The 24,398-nt window shown below is 36.3% G+C and overlaps 1 protein-coding gene across 1 annotated transcript; it reads left to right on the top strand.

Moving 5' to 3' along the window:
• The first annotated feature begins 6,354 nt into the window (after nucleotides 1-6,354).
• Nucleotides 6,355-7,563, top strand: LOC114529021 (lysophosphatidic acid receptor 3-like). The gene has a single exon (XM_028550751.1). The coding sequence runs from the start codon at nucleotides 6,462-6,464 to the stop codon at nucleotides 7,458-7,460; it is 999 nt and encodes a 332-aa protein (XP_028406552.1). The 5' UTR covers nucleotides 6,355-6,461; the 3' UTR covers nucleotides 7,461-7,563.
• Nucleotides 7,564-24,398: the final 16,835 nt, after the last annotated feature.

Genomic DNA, 24,398 nt, shown 5'->3' with positions numbered 1-24,398 from the left:
AATAACAGTTTGGCCAAGTTATTTGTCGTGGGAAGTTATATGTATGTATGCGGAAGTATATATAAACACAGCTGCGTATGGCAGGCATAACAGGAGGTCGATCGCTAATGAAGCGATGCAAAATAATTATTTGTTGGTAATTGTGGTCTCTATATGAGTAGATTCTGGAATTTATGTGTTCGACCCAATTACTATGAATAGGCAAATGAAATTGTAAAATCAACAAAATATACGCTTAGGTTAAACCTTAACGGGTGATCTTAACTTCCCGTCTAAGAGTTCCCCGTCTCTAACATGAATTCGGCTAATAATAAAGAGTTTGTACATCAGAGTCGAAAATGTCTTGAATTTCTCCACGCGTTTGCTTCGTACTATTCTCCTTATCGCCAAACGATGTATTACAGTTTGAAAGCAGCATTGATTTTTCCCTTTATTCTTTAATAGCGTGAACGTTTTTATTCGTATGGCATATGAACGCGAAGCTTAAACTCCACGCTGACGATCCAGCCAATTCAGGCCCCGTCCACACGTATCCGGATATTTTTAAAATCGGATGGTATTTTATCCGGTTTTGGCCTTGCATCCACACGTAACCGGCGTTTTCGCCAACCAAGAACGGAGGTTTTCAAAAACGCTCTCCTGAGTGGAGTTTTTCGAAAACGCCGGTTTCGTGCTTACGTGTGGACGGGTTTTCGAATTCGATGACGTTTATAATCGGATCCAGTCTATACCGGGCCATTAACGGCGCGTGTTCTGTATCTCTTCAATATGGTGAACTAAAATTGCTTGGCTGTTTTATTTTTGCCTATTTCATAATTTCAAGTCTAATAGCATGCATTAAGGTTCATGTAACTATGCTAAACCTCAACATACGGAGAGTATTTAAAAAAGCGAATGAATAATTATGGTGAAGATGCTTCCCGTCCATAGGCGTACGAGGCGGGGGGCTGGGGGGGCGGCAGCACCCCCAGTTTAGTCAGAAATATTAATTAGTCAGGCAATTTGTATTTACGAGTCGGGCAATTTATACTTAAGTGAATTTGGTCTACAAACTACATAAAAATTTTTAAGAATCCTCAAATATGGTAGAATATGGTAGAATATATATGCTTGCAGCTTACGTAAACCCGAATTAAAGGAAACGAAAATAATTGAAATAAACATGCTTTCCGTTTGTGCCACTGGCTACCCTATGTGCCACAACTGATTGGCGCAGCAAAACTCACCATGTAGTTACGAAACAAATCTATCGTTCTGTAAGTTTGTAACTTTACTAACTTTTATAGCAACTGTGCAAAATTTAATCCGAGATTTAATCGAAGTTGATAGACCTCAGAATCCTGACTTTATTCTGCAAAATCTCACGCGGAAAATGCAGTGACAAAAAACACTGACTACGCCGCTGCCTAAACTCGGCAAAACGAATCTTCGCTATGAGTGGAAATCAACTTATCAAATTGCCTAAATAATGTGAAGGCTGTTAAAGTTTCGTCATAGTACCCAAGCAGAAAATGGTATTTCAGCGTTTATACGTTCCAAAATACCGGGGGAGCAGACCTCTGGACTATGCTTGTTTTTCTCGGTCTCGGCGCTCGTCGGGCAGAATATCCCCGCCCCCCCCAAAATTTCTAGGCCCGTACGCCTATGTTCCCGTCTCACCAGCTAGACCACGAAGATTTGGTCATTTAGTCATTTTAATTCAAGAAAGAGCGAGCATAGTCATTTTAGTTTAAGAAAGAGCGAGCATAAAGCGAACCCAAAGCAAGCACGCGGAATTTTTTAAATTCCGTCAAGTTAACATAGTTTTTATCTGCGATCGTTTGAAAGCGCTCATGTTACTTAGAAATGCGCATACTCCATGCATGGCGATATCAAATTTCCTTCGTTTTAGCGTTTACGTGTGGACGGGCAAATACGATTCGAATACGCTTCGTGTGGACGCGAATTTTTTTAAAAACGGAGAAAAAATCCTTCGTTTTCAAAAATATCCGGATACGTGTGGACAGGGTCTCAGTCCAGTGTCTCCAATAGATTCAAGTGATCATAATGCTATCGTTAATAAATCTAGATCTTAGAATCCAATCTTAGAACAGATCTCAATCTAGATCCTCCAAGATCCTCCACATCTAAATCTAGATCCTCCAAAAACCCGCTGATAAAAAACTAGCAAAGACAAATTAAGTGGATGACGCTACGGTTGAAATCATTCCCCGTTGTTCACCTAGCGTTCTGCCTCTATTTGACGATGGGCTTGTCTTCGTTAATCGGACATGGTGGAAATGCATTGTTCGTTCATAAGATCAACAGGTGGAAATCTATTGCTCGTTTAATACGCCGCACCTGCTTGGTCGAATCTGACGGTGAACCAGTCCGATCTCATCGAGAATATACAGAAAACGTGCACTCAGAATAATTTTCCCAGGGATGTTTTATGATCATGCATTATCACATTCGAAATTGGAATCTCTCTCACGTCAAAGAATAAATCTTTGTTAATCCTTTGCGAAGCTTAAACTGATTCTGAATACACAAAGTAATCGCCGTTCAGCAAAATATCTCGTGGTGTAGTTGGGAAGATAACGGTCTCCCATGCCGTCGGTAAGTTTATGCTTTTAATCTAAGCATAAATGTTTTTCTCTGATGGCCTTGAGGAAAAAGGGAAAGTGAATTACATGCACCATCTTGAAGTGTTAATCTAAAGAGTGATGCAAATGTAAAAATCAACACTTGAATACAGTGCATTTAATAATTTGGCTCTTCGAATAATCCTTCCAGGACTGTCGTATGAGGAGGCTTTGGAGGAGTGTAATCTTAATACCCTGGAAAGTCGAAGGGATGACCGATGACTTTTGTGTAAATCTTATCACATCGTTGAGTAATCATGAACATAAAATGCATAGCACCTAAAGTTCACTCAAGAATAACAAGACAGAATGGCGATAAATTTTATCATTTTAACTGTAGAGCTCAAAGATTTAGAAATAGTGGAATTGAATATGGAATTAACAAATACAATCATTTTTAGCTATCTCTAAAGTAGTGCATAGTATAAGTGTAAGCGTAGTCTATGTCGAGGTCTATGCACGCCATTTTTAATTGTTAGTTCGCATTGTAATTTAGTATTTCTTACAACTTTAAATGCGAACTTTTTAAATAATAATAATATAAATAATAAAAAATAATCATCGCCGTTCAGCAGGAGATGTCGTAGTGTATTGGTGGAGGCGATGCATGTTTTCCCAAGCGGTATAGGTCGATGGTTCGAATCTAAGCATAACCTCTTTTCATTATGACTTTCGAGAAAAGGATTAGCCTTTTATTATTAGGTTATTAAATAACCACGGAGTGTGCGAGACTCTGTTGTTGTGGAATTGCTTAACTGAGAAGATGTATAGTTTAAATTTTTAACGCTTTTCTGAAATATTTCGCGAAGTTTATTGCCCTTTTTTCGTCCATCAAAAATTGCGAATGTGGCTTCGGCAAAAGCGTGAAATTAAAGTCGCGCGAAATAAAGTACGAATAAAGGCCGATTTCCACTTACAGCGAAATCGTTCGCCAGCGAAATATTTGCATGTTTTCTTTTGAATTTTAACAGCATAAATAAATTAGTTCGACTTGACTGTTCTCAATTCAAAAGAAAATATGCAAATATTTCGCTAGCGAACGATTTCGCTGTAAGTGGAAATCCGCCTTAAAGCCGGTTTTCCATGAGCGATATTTTTCGCGCGAAGCGACTTTATTTTCAAGGTTTTTAATTTTTCAAAGTCAAAAACTATCATTACATTGTTGTAGATTACTTAACGATAATACATTTTGACTGCTCTGGCGTCCATAGATTCCAAATTTTGCTTTCGGAATTTAATTTATGTGCTCCTAAAACCTTTATAAATTATTAAGGCCAACATGCACAGATCGGACACGATGCGGCAACCTGACGCGAATATAAGCTACGTTTTAGGTATAGTTCGTTCGTGGTTTTAGTAAATTTAATTTAAATTGATTATTTCTAAAGTCATACTCAGAATTTCGAATAGAAAACAAGGTTTGTAAATATGGAGGCATATTTCCTTTTAACATTTTAAACATCAACTGAGACTTCAATTTTTTACGTCGTATAAAGAGATTATCTAATTGCAAGTGATTTAAGAGAGCACAAGCGTTGGCATCATGACTTGACCTCGTTATGATTCGAACTGCTCGGTTTTGTAATTTTTGTAATTTTTTGCAAGTGTGTCCCCTAATTCATTCCAAACCGAGCAGCAGTAGTCAAAATGTGGTTGTATTAAAGCGAAATAAAGCTGAACTGCCGCTTTTGCGCGATATAAAGGGTCTTACGCGCTTTAACGCTCCAATAGCCGAAGAAACCTTTTTGGATATTTTGTCAATATGCTCTGACCACGAGAGGTGACTATCAATATACATACCTAGAGATTTGGAAACATTGACCCTGTTTATTTCACGATTGTTAATGGAAATAGATATATCGTTATCGGTAGTATTAATTCTTTCCCGCGATCCTATTATCATGAATTCCGTTTTAACAATATTCAAACTAAGCTTATTAGCTGTAAGCCAGTTATTCAGATTTTCTAATTCACGGTTAATAACAAATTGCATTTTGTCCAATGAATAAGCGGAATAACTTATACTCGTATCGTCTGCAAACATTCTGGGCTTAGATACATTCAAGCAATTTGGTAGGTCGTTAATATAGATAAGGAATAGCAATGGCCCCAAACTACTACCCTGAGGGACTCCACAGGTTAACGAGGTAGAGCTTGAGAGCTGACCATTTACTTTGCACTTTTGAAGAATATAAATTAAGTTCTGGAAGTCAGTCAAAATGTATTATTGCTATGTTATTATACAAGAATATTATGATAGGTTAAAATTTATTTGATTTTGAAAAATAAAAAACGTTGAAAATTTGCGCCGCGTTTCCAATTCGCGTCCTGTCTGCGTGGGCCTTAACGTAGCGGATCAACAAATTAAATAAATGCGGGCGTTGCGGTTGCCGTTGTATTTCCTGAAACAATAATATATATGCCAAGACCATGGATCAAAACATAAAGAAGTCAGTTCTTGGTGTAGCTGAATGAATATATGAAGAATGTGCGACGCGTGCTTGTAGGATTTGAATCATAGCCAACCTAGTTCTAAACGCCTTTGGTTGTATATTCTAAAGTTCGCCATGTTTTAGTTTCTTATTGTTAACAGGCTTTGCGCTTTTATACCAACCTTTAACACCGGAAATTAGGTTGTACGCGCATACGGCATTGTTACAATGGACGACTTTTGCTTAGGCTAATTTTTGATCGAAGTATAATAAACTAGAAGAAAATAAATCATCGCAGTCAGAAAGATCTTACTTAAATTATAGTGCAAATCCAAAGTTTGGCTGCGAATTGTTGTAAATTACGGAAAATATAGCCATGCGAAGTTGGCAAATTAAATTAGTTACACACTTCCGGTCGTAATACAAAAGTATACAAAATTCGTGAACTTTGCGTGGCTATATTTTCCGTAATTTTCAACAATTCGCAGACAAACGTTGCACGCCGTCCAAGACACAGCGCAACCTCGTACGAGGTTAGATATAGCGGACGGCAATAATATATGAAATATGACGTTACTTACATGCAAGTAACCAATATACGGTTCGATTGCTTTCTTCCTCAAAACGAAGGACTCTTCGAATGTAAATTCCAATGAAGGTTAGGTGACATGGAGGAATATACCGAGGGCGTGAGACTCGAACACATGCATTTCGCCCAATACATGCAGGGTTCGGTTGTACACAAAAACATTGCAAGTGCGGATATTTTCCGTATGTCACGCTTATAGGTGTGACCGATTATAACGAATTCCAAAATAGCTCGTGAAAGTAAAACTTTTTTGAAAGTAAAAGTAAAACCGTTTCATTTAATAAGGTGGTTCTAAACTGGAAACGGTGAAGTTCTGACGTGATTACCGGAAGGGTCTCATTCACTTCACTACAAGTCCATATAATAGGTATAATAGGTTTGGGCTTTCATTAAAATACAGAAATACAAGAAAAGCTAAAGTAAACAAAAATACTTCTCGACGTTTCGACCTTAATTAATCTGCCCCGCTAATTAATGCTAGTTAATCGAAACGTCGAGAAGTGTTTTTGTCTATTTTATATATAGGCAGTTGTTATACCACATTCGGAGCGAAGTTGTTCGAAGACGCTGCCACCCTGCTCCTGGTTATATTCGAAACATAACTCACTGCGTCATAGCTGAATGAGCCTTTAATTGCTAACTTCCGGCTAAATCAAAACTACATCGCCCGTAGACAGGCGAAGAGTCGTATTATTACATAGACTTAAGACAATCTTGATATAATCACAACTTTGAACGCTTCAATAAGCTGTGATAAACTATAAGGTCACTATAACATATACTCTTGTGAAATCCACAGATCGAGAGAACCTCCAAATGAACACGATGGATCAAAACTCTACGACAGAACTCAATATCTCTAGCAGTGGGCAGGCAACTGAGATTTGCTTTAGGACTTATATCGTGAATAGGCCAACGACCGCGTATATCGCAAACAGCGCATTGGGAGTCCTGGTGAACGCCATTCTAGCAATTCTTGGAACATTTCTGAACGCTTTGGTCGTGGCAGTTTTCTGGAAAACTCGGAGACTACGTAACAAAGTGTCTTACTTTATGATAATGCTTTTATCCTGTAACGACATATGCGTTACCGTTATTGTTCACCCACTGTATATGCTGAATTCGATAACTGAGATGATGAACAATTCGAAATGCGTTTACAAAATGATTTACCAAACTTCGGCGGTTATGTTATCGGGGATATCTTATCTTACATTTGTTGCCATGAATATCGAGAGGTACCTATCAATATGTCAACCTTTCTTTCATATGAAGCACGTGACTAAAAAGAGATGTTTCATTCTCTCCGCTATTTCCTGGCTCATTAGCATAGGAACAGCAATCGCCCCCATAGTTGGAATGGACATTCAGTTTTTTGTCACGGCCATAACAGTACTCGCTCTGGGGGGCGTTTTCTTCATATACGTATCAGTGTATCGAGTGGCTAAGAAAAGTAGAAATTCGCCGTTGCGTCGCTCAACAACACACACGTTTGAATCAGAAGAATCCACCAGACCCGAAAAAACAGTCTCTTTGTTTCACGATATACAACTTGCAAAAATGTACGTAATTGTCGTCTTTACTACAGTTCTTTTAAATCTACCAAACGCAGTAGTTTTAGTCATGTTTAGCGGCAGGGTCAAGGCGGTTGATGGTGTGGCTCATGCTAAAGTCTGGACACTCACATTAATATCCATGAACTCTACGTTTAATTCAATTATCTTTTTCTGGGCCAATGGGCCATTACGAAACGAAGGTTGGAAGTTATGCAAGAAGATTTACAACTTTAACGTTAGAGGTAGTGACACTGAGTGAGTGCTTCCTGGGACGAAACTGAAAATTGAAATAAAATAATTAGGATGCAGTTATACATAGTAAATAGATCCAGCTAATAACGTGAGTTCATCAGACGAGTGTTCTAAAAAGATAACTTTAGAAAACACATTTTTAGAACTCGTGTTAACAGTGTTGTAAAATAAGCTGATATATATAAGCGGAAATTAATATTCGAAATCGAGTTTTGAGATGTTTTAAGCATGGTCTTTTGTGAAGAACAAGATCGCGAAGCATAAAATTCATTGTTTTTCATATCTCTCACAGACAGAAACTACTCGTCACCATTTTGAAAACCGTAATTATCGCCTAAAAGGCCCGAATTTTCTACAATTACCTTTGATTTAATTTAATAAATCTTTCCCAATAACTATTAACGAAGAATAAGTAAGCAGTACAGCAGTCCTATTCATAAACTGCTCTCCAGGAAACTTAACTAAAGTGAATGCATGGAGAATTTCCATGCATATAATCACCTTCGCCTATAACCAGGTGGCACTGGGGCACGTGCCCGACTTAGCCTTTTTGCACGGCTAACATTCGTAAGACTTTCTGAAAGATATAGCCTAAACTTTATTAGAAAGAATAGAGTAAAAACATTTTGGAATCCACCCATTCCGATTCCTTCAAAAAAATTTCCAAGAAGCCCTGGCTTGCTGCTCAGTAGGGGATCTAGGGGTGTGCAGAATAAATTACACAGCTTCATTTAAATTCAAAACACCTTAATAACAACGCTATTGGTTATAGATTTGAAAAGAATACTTTTACATTAAAATCTACCAATGCGATTCCGTTTTTAAGCCGTAGTAATTTATTGTGCACACCCCTAGATCCCCACTGTTGCCGCTAGCAATATTTGTGTAATAAAACGCACCTGATAGTAACCCTAACAATTGGATTATTTTAAATTTCATATTAGTGCAATGATGCACAGATATGTTGCATGGTGACATTTCGATTTTATTCGAAAGTCATTGTTATCTTAAATCTTGAGTATGCAAGATGAATTTACATGTTTATTTCTTCTTATATAACGGTCGAAAACGGCGGCCTGTCCACCTGTCGTATCAGCCGATGAACCGAACAATCATGCCAAGGCCTTAACATTAAAAATACTAGTTTAGCACCAACCAGAATTCATAGGAGTAACCACAACAACCGCAATAAAATGAAATCTAGACTGGCAAGTAACGCATTCATGAGGCGAAGGACTAAAGTCATGTCATTGGGTGTAAACTTGTATACATTTATGTAAAATATTTGAAAAAAGGTTGAGTAAAATAAAATAGTGTAGTAAATCGCCAGAAGTTCTCCTGGTCTAATGGCGAAGGTAATGCTCTCCCATGTCTCACTCTGGGGGTCCGAATCCAAGTATGTCCGTTTGTCTCTATGCTCCCGAGAAAAGGATAAAGTAAATCAAATCTTGTAGTCTAATAACGAAGACAATGGTCTCCCAAGTGATATATCGATTATTCAAATCCTATCATCTTTGTTTTTTATGAACTTTGTGAAAAGGATAAAGTAAATTAAATAACCATAGCCGTTCAGCACAAGTTCTTGTAGTCTAGTTGCGAAGACGATGGTCTCCCAAATGGTAAATCGATGGTTCAAATCCTACCATAACAGTCTTTTTATTATGAACTTTGTGAAAAGAATAAAGTAAATTAAATAAGAATAGGCTTTCAGCACAATATCTAGTAGTCTAGCGGCGAAGACAATGGTCCTCCCACGTGGTAAATCGATTGTTCAAATCCTACCATAGCAGTTTTTCATTATGAACTTCGTAAAAAGGATAAAGTAAATTAAATAACCATAGTCTTTCAGCGTAGGTTCTTGCTGTCTAGTGGCGAAGACAATGTTCTCCCAAGTGGTAATTCGATGGCTCGAATCCTACCATAACCGTTTTTCATTATGAACTTCGTGAAAAGGATAAAGCAAATTAAATAACCATAACCATTCAGCAGAAGATCTTGTAGTCTGGTGGTCAAGATGTTGGGCCCATGTGTCGACTGTCGAAAGTTCGAATCTCTTTTTCGACGGAAATTTTCGTTATTAATATAACATGATACGTTCTCGTGGCGGTAAAAGAAAAAAAATGGTAGGCATGTTGCCCGTGGGAGGTTTATACTCGGTTAATCTTTGGAAATCGAAGTTAATATTTCGGGAAATCAGGGGATAGGTAGGGTGAATATAGGGGTATATGAGTACAAAAAGTAAATATATTTACTTTAATTATCAACCTTTGTGATGTGTGTACTATTGCATTAAATCAAGAATAAAGACTGTTCTTTATTCACATCATTTCTTAACTAAATCAATCTGTTTTAGCTTATAGTAAATGCAGTGAGTGAAAAAGGACACTTTACGGTTATTAAACGCTATTGGAAAACGATAAAAAAGTCGAATTTAGAAGAAAGAAACCCCGCGCAGTCGCAGTGAACGAATGATAATACCACAATCACCGCATAGATCAATGTCATATACACTAAGCCTTCGGCGTTTGTAGTCGCATCCACTGTGTGACACATTTATCGATTCTCGCTCTCTTGTCCTGTTTCGAGAAGACGCATGTCTTAATTATAAGCGGAAGGATTAAATTATGCTTGCATAATGTTTTTCATTGTAATGGTTCGAAAACGTCGTGAAAAGGATAAAGTAAATTAAATAACGTTAAGCATAAAAGTTCAGCACAAGATCTTGTAGTCTAGTGGCGAGGACAATGGTCTCCCAAGTGGTAAATCCATGGTTCGAATACTACCATAATCGTATTCTATTATATGAACTTCGTGAAAAAGATAAAGTAAATTAAAAAACCATTGCCGTTCAGCACAAGATCTTGTAGTCTAGTTGCGAAGACAATGGTCTCCCAAGTGGTAAATCGATTGTTCGAATCCTACCATAACCGTTTTTCATTATGAACTTCGTGAAAAGGTTTAAGTAAATTAAATAACCGTAGCCGTTCAGTTAAATATCCTGTAGTCCAGTTGCGAGGACAATGGCCTCCCAAGTGGTAATCGAAGGTTCGAATCCTACCTTAACTGTTTTTCATTATGAACTTCGTGAAAAGCATTAAGTAAATTAAACCACCATAGCCGTTTAGCACAAGATCTTGCAGTCTAGTGGAAGAAAATGATCTCCCAAGTGGTATATCGATGGTTCGAATCTTACAACATGTTTTTCATTAACTTCGTCAAAAGTAAATTAAATAACCACCTCCTTTCAGCGGAAGATCTTGTAGTCTAGTGGCTAACAGAATGGACTACCAAGTGGTAAATCGATGGTTCGAATCCTACAATAATCGTTTTTCATTATGAACGTCGTCAAAAGGATTAAGTAAATTAAATAACCACAGGCTTTCAGCGGAAGATCTTGTAGTCTAGTGGCTAACACAATGGACTACCAAGTGGTAAATCGATGGTTCGAATCCTACCATAACCGTTTTTCATTATGAACTTCGTGAAAAGGATAAAGTACATTAAATAACTGTAGCCTTTCAGCACAAGATCTTGTAGTCTAGTGGTGGAGACAATGGTCTACCAAGCGTTGAATCAGTGGTTCGAATCCTTCCATAACCCTTTTTCATCATGAACTTCGTGAAAAGGATAAAGTAAATTAAGTAACCATAGCCTATCCGCACGAGATCTTGTTGTCGAGTGGCGAAGACAATGGTCTACCAAGCGCTGAATCAGTGGTTCGAATCCTTCCATAACCATTTTGCATAACGAACTTCCTTAAAAGGATATAGTAAATTAAATAACCATAGCCGTTCAGCAGAAGACAACCCCCCTCAGTTTACTCCTCGCACAAGGCGAGGGCATATTCGCCCTCTCGTTCTACTCCTCTCACACTCACAAATTCTCGCTTTATTACCTTGTTCTTTTTCGGTTTATCCAGGGCTTGAACCATCGACTGTATACGTGGCAGATAATCGTCTTCACCACTACACCACCAGTTCTTGTGGTGCAAGCATAGAGTTTTTTATTTTACTTAATCCTTTTTGGAAGGATCTTGAATGAAATAGAAGAAAAAAACATTCCCATCTGGGACTCGAACCTTCGCCCTTAAACTCGGAGAGCAATGCCTTTACCAGTAGACCGCACGATTTTGCGATGAATGGTTGTACTTTTTTATATTACTGAATACCTTATGGGTAAGATCTCAAATGAAATAGCAATTTAAAAGAGTTCTTTTTATTGTTCATGATTTATTTTCTTGTCTAAAACACGCACACAATTGTATCTTAGGCGTAGCTTATAACCTAATTGTAGCCATTTGTGTTCTCGCTAAAATATCACATACAGGTATATATTAAGTGCCTTAAGCACTATTGTTTCCATAAGTTAGTTGTTATATGCAGCCAAGTGAAGCTAATGGTTACGGTGCGATTGTTTGGTATTTTTAATGAAGTAGATTCAAAGTAAAGTACAAGAATTAAGAAAAGCCGAATACTCATGTTACTGAGACTGGAAAGTTGATAGCCGTAAAAACCGGTCTGAATGTGAATTGGGATCTGGAAAATTTATACCTGTGATGCTTGGTTCGGGTAATGCCTAATCATTACGATAATAATTGTGTTTATTTTTCTTAGCCTTGTTCCGTCCTTGACCGTGCTAATATTTCTGAAACTCAGTCTGATTTATCCATCTAATTGCGAATTGAAGACGAGTTTCTCTTCCACACGGGATTCCTGTTCAACTTACCCGACTCTTTATTTATACGGGAAAATTCGGACAGAAACCCGTCTGTAATTCACATCAGACGAGTTTCCCGTCTTCGATGAATTTCCTGTCTCTAATATATGAACTCGATTAAATGTATATATAACTCGTATGATCATGACATGAGGCAACAAGCATTACATCTGAAATCGCAAATGAAGCAAATATCCAGTTAAACAGACATTGACTATTTATTTCAAGACGTTGTTGTATAAAAAGTCGAAATACTAGCTGGTCTAGCCGGTTCGTCGAATATAAGATACGCTAATCTAATACTTGAAACCTTTGGACTGAAGAGACCAACGCCTTAACAACTACTTGACGACCACATCGTTTGTCAATATGCTACTGTTCTTTATTTCACTTAATCGTTTCTTCGAAGAACTTTTAAGCTGCGTTTACACTGTACCATCCGCTCGTCACAACGTCTTCGTTTCCATTATAAAGCAACGATTAGTGAATGCTTATTGATTTGATAGATTTGGCATATTTATTCAGGGCTCGGAAACTAAAAAAACTGCACTGTCTTTCATTAACTTCGAAATTTCGGTAAGGGCTGTATAACGTTTTCAGTATGTTAAGACATTTCAGAAAATTTTCAAAAATCATCAATTTTGGCCAAAATGGTAGGGATGCGTATCCTTCACTATTTTGGTCGAAATTATATTTTTGAATTTTTCATTGCTCCAAAACAAATATGCTCAGCAACGAAACAGATTAGCCTTAGTAAACATTTGAATCCATTTTTAGCATGTAACACGGTTTAAAAAATTTTCGAAAATCGTTAATTTTCGTTGAAATTTACGAATTTTTCAATGCTCAAATAAAAAACAAATCAAAAGCGCTTAAAAACGAAAAAAATTCGTCTTAGTAAACATTTTAAAGCATTTTCAGCATTTTGACGCATTTTAGATCATCACTTTTCACAGTGAATAAACAACTTAAATTGATATTAGAAACAAAAAAAATTTACTCATATACCCCTAAATTCACCCTACTTATCCCCTGATTTCCCTAAACATTAACTTTGATTTCCAAAGATTAAATCGAGTATAAACCTCCCACGAGCAATATGCCATTTTTTTCTTTTCGCTACGAGAAACGCACCATCCTGTTCTTGATACCCCGATCTTGTACTTGATAGCCCACGACTTTACCACAAGGCTAAATGGCGATTGCCGGAAGCTTGCACCAACGTATTCTCCATAACCTTATCACGTAATATAAGTAACGAAAATTTCCATCTAAAAAGAGATTTGAACTTTCGACAGTCGACACATGGGCCCAACATCTTGACAACTAGACTGCAAGATCTTCTGCTGAACGGTTATGTTTATTTAATTTACTTTATCCTTTTCACGAAGTTCATAATGAAAAACGGTTATGGTAGGATTTGAACCACCGATATACCACTTGGGAGACCATCGTCTTCGCCACTAGGGTACAAGAACTTGTGCTGAACGGCTATGGTTATATAATTTACTTTATCCTTTTCACAAAGTTCATAAAAAAAACAAGGATGATAGGATTCAAATCATCGATATATCACTTGGGAGACCATTGTCTTCGCCGCTAGATTACAAGATTTTGTGCTGAAAATGAAAAGGCTACCTTTATTTAATTTACTTTATCCTTTTCACAACGTTCATAATGAGAGACGGTTATGGTAGCATTCGAACCATCGATTTACCACTTGGGAAACCATTGTCTTCGCCACTAGACTACAAGAACTTGTCCAGAACGGCTATGGTTAATTTATTTACTTTATCCTTTTCACGAAGTTCATCGTGAAAAACAGCGATGGTGGGATTCGAATAATCGATATATCCCTTGGGAAACCATTGTCTTTGCCATTAGGCTATGGTTATTTGATTTACTTTATCCTTTTCGTCAAAGCATAAAGAATAACCTGACGTACTTCGACTCGAATGGCGGTTTGAAAAATGCGCTCAAATGCGCTTAAAAACGAAAAAAATCGTCTTAGTAAACATTTTAAGGCTTTTTCAGCGTGTTAACACATTTTAGAAAATTTTAGAAAATCAATTTTGAAAGTGAATAAACAATAGTAATAATTGTTGGAATTATTATGACACTATTGATAAATTGAAATTAGAAACTGAAAGAAAACAGTTTTAATGCCTTAAAATATACTGCCTCTTCTTGATTCCGAATAAACAATTGATTCCTTTCGTCAGAAATTTTATGGAAATTTAAACATGTTGTTTGTGAAATTTTTGTTCAATTTATGGAAGCACTGGTTTTCGTCCTGGTATCGCAAATAAAGACAAAGGCACTGCATTAAGTAACAAAACTACCGCATATAATAGTGAAAGCAGAGCGAATGCATATCAATGAATCAATCAATCATTCAATAAAACTTTATTTAACCACGCTACCTTCATCATCTATCGATGGTTTTCGTGAGGGGCGTCACACAATTACAATAGATTAAAGATACATATGTGCAAGTATTAAAAATAGTATTATAATATAAATGAATAAACGTGCAATGTAAGTATTAAAGAAGATAAAAACTAGGAATAATCGATGTCTGACTCAGTAGTTACATTATTTTATCATATTTTTAAAGATACCTAAAGATTTTGTTTCTGTTGCGTTGCTTGCTTTGGTAGACATAGCGCAGCCTCACTGTAACCAAAACTCTTTTTTAATTGGTTTAGGAAGGGAGAGATTTATGTCGCCATTTTTAAGATCATAATTGCTCATATTTGTCTCCCTGGTAATAAATTTATGTTTTAAGTTAGGGGATATGATTGGTTGTTTAGTATTTTAAACATCAAAATAGATTTATTCATTTTATGTCTATCATTCAGATTCTTCCACGACATAACATAGAGCAAATCTGTTGATCTAACATCGTAGTTGGCCCCTGTCATAATTCTTGCCGCCCTGTTTTGTAGTGTTTGCAATTTTTCAATGAGTAAGGCTTCCACAATTATCCCATAAAGGAGAGCAATAATCAAAATATGGGAGCACGTGAGAATTATGAAAATTTTGTAAAGTTTCGTACGGTACAATTGTTTTACTCTTTTAATAATTCCAATGCTGGAGGCAACTTTTCTGCATGTTGCATCTATATGCTTATCCCAGCTCATTTTTTCGTCTAGTTCTACTCCCCAACAACGAAAAGAGGAGTAGCGAGTAACAGGTTTATCATTAATCATTACTTGATCACTCTCAACTTTGTGTTTCAAATTATAAGAAGATCCTATAAACATTGCTTTTGTCTTTTTTGTATGAAGCTGTAATTTGTTTTGGGAGAGCCATTTGACTATATTTTCTAGATCCTGATTAAGTTTTGTTATTGGTTCTGAGAAACTTGAAAAAGACGCATATATTTGCGTATCATCGGCATACAGGCCAGGAGTTGTGTTTTTTAAACATTCTGGCAAATCATTTATGTATAATAAGAACAAGAGGGGTCCCGAAATAGATCCCTGTGGGAATCCGCATAAAAATTTCTTTGGCTGAAGATGTATAGCCATCAACCACGCAGACTTGACTGCGTTTCGACAAGTAAGATTGGAACCACTGCAGCTCCAAATTTTGAACGTTAGATTGCTCGTGCAACTTCTTTAGTAATATATTTTATGATCAATAGAGCCAATGGCTTTCTTAATATCAACTGAAATTAATCCGGTTATTTCTCCACTGTCTATATTTTCAATCCACTTATCACTCATGCATTTGTATTAATAAGGACAATGTGGAATGTTTGGTTCGGAAGCCCGATTGAAAACATGAGAGCAATGAGTGATCTATCAGGTATATAGATATTAAAAGCACCACGTATAATAATAAAACTACTGCGTATAATGTCAAAAGCACTACGTATAATAATAAAACTACCACATATAATATCAAAAGCACCACGCATTATTTAAATATAAAACAACCGCGTATTACGTTGAATGCACCAAGTATAATGATAGAACTATACAGCGTATAGTATAATAGAATCACCGCGTATAATGTTGAATACACCACGTTTAGTGATAAAACTACCGCGTATATTGTTGAAAGCACCACGTATAACAATAGAACTACCATGCACGTATAATGTTAAATGCACCAGGTATAATGATAAAACGGCCGCGAGATTTTCACGGTTAGCAGGTGCAAATACCTGCGTATTATCGGCATACATGTATGGAGCTGTATATTTAAAGACAGTCTTGGGATTATTGCATGATTTAAAGTGAAGGCAATAACGGCCCTAAGATTGGACGTTGTTTCCATTAACAAAACATACCAATTTCCTAATAGAAATGTAGCTAGGGTTTAAACCATCTTAATTCAATCCTGGTACTCCAAAATGGTCTTAAAAATCGATCTTAATATCGAAAAAACAAAACAATATAGCTGTCAGTGTGGTACATGCTATTGTCCAGGCCTTTCCCGATTGTGCTAGTGAATAAATAATTAGTTTAATAGTCTAGATTTTATTTAATAATTAAATAGTGTGCAATTAGCATTATGGATCATGACATCTATAAGCCTAAAAGTTGCTTCCTGTTAACCAAAAAATCGAAAGTTGCTCCAGGTAGTTGGAAACCAGAACAGTTATTCAAATCTTAAAAAGTTGCTTAACAGTTGCCGAGCACAATCGGGAAAGGCCTACTATTGTCTAGCATCTGATACAGTATCGCTTCATAATGAATATACCGTGTAATTAATATGAGTGCTTAATACCCCCAATAGTGTCTGAATATTCACGAGTCATTCTAAATTGTTTAAACGCATCAAAACAAAACTCCATGAGACTCCACACAGTCAAACTAAATACTTTTGGTGATGTACTGATTCAATGCCTGTAACGCACAGTATCATTTACATAGCTCACATAATACATTATATATTCCTATACCAATTCTTTGACAACACCACTATACCAAGTCCCCCAAGTCTTTTACCCCTCGGATAGTTACCAAGCTGCGGGGCTTTTCTGCCAGCCTTAAAGATCGGAAGTACCCAATATACAATTCTATTACAAAGCTAAAGGCTCTCCACGTGTAAACTTATCAAGGCCAGGGTTTAGGCGAAGGTAACATGTAAAAAGGGTAATAATTCCATGTTCAGTAAATATTTAATGCCTGAGATCAGGTTAGGATTTGAATTAGGTCTTATAAATTATTAGGTTTATGGTGATTAGCATTAACTCTTACCCTAAACCTAAAATGTAATCCTCACCTAATCCCAAGTAATAAATCTGTAGGGAAAATGTTATTAAATCCCTAAAGGCGAAAGAAAGCATACTATTAAACGGAGGAAAACTCGATCACATGCGTGGCATATAATACAGTACGTAAAATATTTGTGCTACAGTGCAAGTAATAATATATACTATAGCTAATAATATACTATGTATATATGCCCTCTTCCGGCTAAAACAAAGCTGTATTGCTCGTCCCATAGGCGAGAAGTGTATAATTATAATTATAAACAAAGCATATATGTGTGATATATAATCACAATATTGAAAAGCTTAATGCAATAAGCTCTGATCAGCTGTACATGCTCACTCTTGCCAAATCCGATGAGAGATCGACAGAACTTCGAAATGAAGACAACAGATGAAAATGCCACGACAGAACTCAATGTCTCTAACAGCGGGCAAGTAATAAAGATTTGCTTTACCACCTTTATCGTGAATAAGCCGACGACAGCCTATATCATAAACAGCGTATTCGGAGTCCTGGTAAACGCCATTTTAGCAATTCTTGGGACATTTCTGAACGCGTTGGTCGTGGCCGTTTTCTGGAAAACTCGGAGACTACGAAAAAAAGTGTCTTACTTCATGTTGATGCTTTTATCCTGTAATGATTTATGCGTTACAGTAATTGTTCACCCGCTCTATATACTGAATTCAATAGCTGAGATTACTAACAATTCGAAATGTCTTTACAAAATGATTTACCTAACCTTGGTGATTATGTTATCGGGGATATCATATCTTACATTTGTGGTCATGCACATCGAGAGGTACCTATCAATATGTCGACCCTTCTTTCATATGAAGCACGTGACTAAAAAGAGATGCTTCATTCTCTCCGCTTGTCTGTGGCTCATTTGCATAGGAACGGCAACCTCCGCAATATTTGGCATGGACATTCGATTTTTTGTCACAGCCATAACAGTTCTCGCTCTGGGGGGCGTTTTCTTCATATATTCGTCGGTGTATCGAGTGGCAATGAAAAGTAGAAATTCGCCATTACGTCGCCCTGATAAAACAGTTTCCTTGTTTCACGAACTACAACTTGCAAAAATGTACGTAATTGTTGTAGTTACTACACTTATTTTAAATCTGCCAAACGCAGTAGTTTTAGTCATGTTTAGCAGCATGGTCAAGGCTGTTGATGGTATAGCTCATGTCAAACTCTGGACACTGGCATTAATCTCAATGCACTCAACGTTTAATTCAATTATTTTCTTCTGGGCCAATGGGCCATTACGGAACGACGGTTGGAAATTGTGCAAGAAATGTTTTAAACTTTAACTTTAGCGTTAGAGGTTGACATTGGATGAATCTTTTTCTAAATAAACGATTTGTTGACATCCATACATTCGATTATTGCTTGTCTTTCAAGTGGACAAATAAATCCTGGGCATAAGTATAGTCTTTTTGATTTTCTTCGAAAGCGCAGAGTTTGGATGAAGACGTGCAAACCATAAGTTTGAAAAAAAAACGAAATACGAAAATTTATTAAAGAAATCCTTGCATGGTATGAAAGAGCAATTATTTGCATGGAAGATTGGTATGGAAGAGCAATCATTATCAATCATTGTTTTTCGGTGAAACACTTTATTTCAAAGCAACAATTTTTTTATTATGAAATGTTCGAATATTTTTAAATTAAAAATTAGTGATGGCAATCTGTCCAATTGAATGCAAAACAAAGCAAATGCATGACCGTATGCGCCAATATGTAATTTCCATTCCTATAGCAATGGAGGAGAGAGGCTTTCGACTTGCATTCTTAACACACGATCATCCTACGTAAAAATTGAATCGATAATATCAATATAATTATAATGCATTAAATACTTTAAAGCTGGGAGGATGAAATGAAATGAATCCTTGTTTTTACAATGTAATTATTATCAAAACATAATAATTATTATATAAACACGGTAGCTAATCAACCACCTTAGATAGAAAATGTAAGTAATAAATATTTCAAAAATTGAAATGCATGCACGGTTGTTTTTCATTAAGCATTACGTGTGTTAGTAGATATTCAATATACTTACAATATACGCTATATCATGCAAAGAAAACACTCTAATTATTTAACTTTGTCATTTCATTCTAAATCCTAGCGGCAGCATAGCTAAATTGCAAATCATGGAGTTGCAATTGTTCTGTGCTTCGGAAAAGAAAAATGTCATTGGCATTTGGCACTGCTTCGGCCTAAATCGTTTGCACATTACTAAAACATTGTACTCACTTCAGTAATAACCAAATTTACAAAAAGATTTAAACAAAAACTATCAAAAAGATACGCACTGGGGGTCAGTCTACAAATTAATAACTAAATCTGCTAACGTGCAGTCGCAGATATTACAATTCATAACCATCTGTAATTCATGGATTTGGGGAGCAAAATCGAAATGGAAATTTTGCAAAGGCGAAAAATAAAAAATAACAATTGAACGTCCATCCTATATGATGTACGTTCTTTGATCATGATGCGTTGTTTGAATTAAATTGCTCGTGTGTTGGGTGAACGAGACCTTCGGGGATCTTGACATCGCGTTTGTCAGGAATGAAAACAATTTGTCGGTACTTCATGTATGATAATTCCATTCGTGTGTTCGCGAAAGCACACAAAATTTTTTGGAAAAGATAAATGTCTTGTGTTGCACTGCGCATCTTGTCTTTGACATCAATATTCTTAGAAAAGGCTCTCCCCGTCTCCCTGATGAAAGCCTTGACATTTTTCGCGTGGAAAAGAATTTCTGCATTGGATAATTACGAACTTTTCGGGGTCGAAATAAACAACTATACATAATCAGTATTGTAGTTTGCAACATTTATATCGCTAAATATAGTTTAGTATAAATATAGTCTGACTTAAAATCGCGTCGTAAATAGGAAATTATCAGCCTAGTTTTAGCACGGGGGGTTTTAGCAAGCTTTAACTGCTGAATTGATTCGTAAAACCATGCAATTTGCTTTGGTTAATTGACCTAGACACTATACAGCAGTGTCATAAAGTGTGGTTAACGAGTTCAAGACTGGACATTTTTTTAATATTATGTAATTAATAAATAAATTTCAGGAAAATTCGCTCGTGTAATCCAAGACTCAGACACCATAATCCGTCAAGTGTTTTAAATTAAGTAGGAAAAATCTTCAACGCGCTACCATGCAACTGAAAGATTAAGACGGCATTTGCGATTTATTAAATTCCAAGGGCATGTTTATGGCTATTATTCGAGTTGGCTTTGCCCAACTTACAAACAATCTGTTGTTTATCGAAGTACTTGTTATTTTGTAGCTTTTACAAAACGTTGTTCATGGAAAATATACCTCAATCTATAATAGCCATTTGCCTTCGTGATGCCATCGTATGTTCGCATTTCAAGGCCATGGATATGGTCGTTACATTCACATATCGTCCCCGTTTGACTCACGCTAATCTGGTACAATAGATCTATAAAAAGCAATTCGGATGTTTTGGAAACAAAAGAAAAACATTGAACTTGTCATACCCGATGTCGCCCCTTTCACCTTTCCGGCGAACACATGCATGCTTCGATCGAAAGTTCACATGGTCATGGGGCAAGGCACAAGACAGGTGACGCATGTATGTATTTCAATTCAAAGCCTACTTCAACAAAGTAAAACCTGTTTCGTCAGTTTTACTTACCAGTTCTATTTCCTTCCAAAATCTTGTTGATTTGGTATGTTTCTCTTGGCGCTGTGATCTCCGGAAGCGTTTTTTAGATGTTTGTCCTCGGCTTACAGAAAGAGCAAAACAACTGACCATTGTGTTTTGCCACCCACCATAAACAAGCCGATATATACGTAAGCTCAGCCAATCAGACTGTAGGATAGCTGATTAGTGTATGTAGTAGCTCTAATGAGAGTTACGTGAACATTATATATAACGAGATAATAACATGTTTTTGGATGATATAACACAGAAGCAGTCATATAGACCTGTTATCTGACTTCAATCGACACGACAGAACCAAAATCTACAATGGCAAACAATGTTTCTTCGAGTGGGCAGGTGACTGAATTTTGTTTCCAGACTTACACCGTTCTTAGGCCGACGACGTCGTATATCATAAACAGCGCATGCGGTTGTCTGGTGAACGCCATCTTAGCTATTCTCGGAACATTCATGAATGCTCTGGTCGTGGCGGTTTTCTGGAAATCTCCGTGTCTTCGAAACAAGGTATCCTATTTTATGATAATGCTTTTATCTTGCAATGACATGTGCGTGACAATAATAGTTCATCCACTATTTGTGATGAATGCGATGGCCGAGGTAACTCAGAATTCGAAATGTCTTTACAAAATGGTTTACCAAACCTCGGCCGTCATGTTATCAGGAATGTCATATCTCACGTTTGTTGTGATGAATATCGAAAGGTACCTATCAATATGCCGACCGTTTTATCACATGGGACACGTGACCAATAAGAGATGCTTCATGCTCTGTGCTTGCCTGTGGCTCATCAGCATAGGAACAGCAATCGCCCCAATATTTGGCATGGACATCCAATTTTTCGTCACAGCCATTACAGTGTTCGCCCTGGGAGGAATTTTCTTCATATATTTGTCAATCTATCGAAAAGCAAAGAAAAGTCGGAATTCGCGGTTACGTTCATCGACGCTAAATCCAGTTGAGCCACGCTACTTTATCCGACCGCTGAAATCAGTCCCTTTTTCTCACGATTTACACCTCGCAAAAATGTGCGTAATTGTTGTCTTTTCAACAGTTTTTTTTAACCTGCCAAACGCGTTAGTTCTAGCCGCGTTTAGCGGCAGGGTTGAGGCTCTTGAGGGCGTAGCTCATGCTAAAATTTGGACACTCACGTTGATCTTAATGAACTCCACAGTGAATTCATTTATTTTCTTCTGGGCAAATCCACCACTACGCAACAAAGGTTGGAAACTGTGCAAAAAGCTTTTACATATGAACGTTCGTGACAATCAAATAGATGTTCCCATATAAGGAATTAGTGAAAACCAAAGTTTTCAAAGGAAACTGTGTGACATAAATAGTAAACGATAACGATAACCACTTAAATATCTCAATATCGCTATTATCTAAAACTTGACTTGCTAATTTTGGTGACCCATAACCTTTACGTTATCTCAACGCTGAGGATTTGCTGAAGATTTATTGCTTTGTCATATGGATAACTGGTATCATCCTTATGTTAACCTTAACACGCGCAACCTGTCTCACACTGCCACAAAAAAGGAAGCGTATTATACTTCAAAATGTCATATTAAAATAACAAATGGTACATCGCTATAATTATATCTTTATATGTATAAAAAATTGTTGGTGAGAAATTTTTTAAACGCTTCACCCATCGAAAACTGACTTATGTAAACCAGTTGAGAGGTTCAGACTTCTACTTGCGCTTTAGATTAAATCTTTTAGACTGCGATAAAAATGAAATTTTCTGAAAGAGCTTATTAAAATTAGTAAAACTGACAAGTTTGGCTGCGAATCGTTGTAAATTACCCAAAATATAGCCAAGGGAAGTCGACTAATTTTGTATACTAAACAAGTTACACATTTCCGCACCTAATACACGCAAAAGTATATAGAACAAGCCAACTTCGCATGGCTATATATTTGCTGCAATTTACAGAATTTCGCAAACTTTGAATTTGCACTAATTTAAGTATGCTCTTTCTAGCTGTCATGATTTATTTCCTTCTTGTTACTCTTATCAAAAATTAGTCTAAAGCGCAAGTCGCCCATTGTTGCGATGCTATTTATCTAAAACTTCACTATAGGAAAATGTGGAAATATAACCCTAATGACACGAACAATTATATCCATCACAGATATCATATAATCTTGTTCTATATACATAACAACATTTCTTGGAAACTCTATAACAAACTATGCAACCCCTTAAATAAACCAGCTTGCTTAATTAGCATTTTGGTAACTTTGTCAAATTTATAAATTGTCTAAACTTTGTCAAATTTATATAATTACCATGCATGCATTGCTATTATAAGCATGATAAAATTACTGGATGCTGACTGGTCTAGAGGAGTACAGTTATTTCACTAACTGAACTGCAGTATACTAAAAAATACCAGAGGTAAACGAAGAAGTCTTCCAGAAGTACAAAATAACCGATAATGTCTGGCAGAACTGTATTTTACGCAAAACTATAATCACGCATAAATCTGAAAGATTTCGACAAAATTATGATTCTATTATGCTAATATTGAACAAATATAATCTCGCAATAGCGAGAATGATTTAGTGAAACATCACGAATATACTTATTTACCAGTAGACCTATATAAGTTAGACGTCGGCTGTATCTCTATGTATACTCACCGTAACATAGTTGTTCCTTAGAAGCTTTCAGACGTCGAACTTTTCATGTGCCGAATCTAATGTTAATGGGTTAAAGTCTTTGATTTGCATTCAAATAAATTGGCATTCTACTCGGAACATGAAAAGTTCGACGTCTGAAACAGGCCTTATTTAGTCGTAAAAAACCTAGGAGACCACAGATCTATATAGCCTGAAAATATATTTCCAAAGACACTCGTGAGTGTCTGACAACTTTGTTATGAATGAAATGCCTATAGAAATAGCAGTATGAGTAAATATATAAGCAGGACATTATCAAATAATAGCCGTGCACAAAGTCAAAGTAATTAGTTCTATTCAACAATTGTTTTTTAAAATATGTTTAATATATATATATATATATTATATATATTAATATAATATATATATATATATATTATATATATATATATATATATATATATATATATATATATATATATATATATACTGCTCTATGTGAGTGTATTTGTATTGATCTTCTATATTTTTGTTAAATCTTTTTTGTTTTGCAACATAACTTCCCTGCCAGAAAATTCGCTGTATGGAAACCGAAAAGGTTAAATCACAGTTCTAGGAAAATGTTTCACTATCACTCAGTACATATTTGT

Source organism: Dendronephthya gigantea, unplaced genomic scaffold (assembly GCF_004324835.1).
Source record: "Dendronephthya gigantea isolate DGI-Jeju-01 unplaced genomic scaffold, DenGig_1.0 000001F, whole genome shotgun sequence".
In the NCBI taxonomy this organism is placed as follows: domain Eukaryota; kingdom Metazoa; phylum Cnidaria; class Anthozoa; order Malacalcyonacea; family Nephtheidae; genus Dendronephthya; species Dendronephthya gigantea.
The sequence above is the reverse complement of the archived record's forward strand: the minus strand, read 5'-3'. Positions and strand labels throughout refer to the sequence as shown.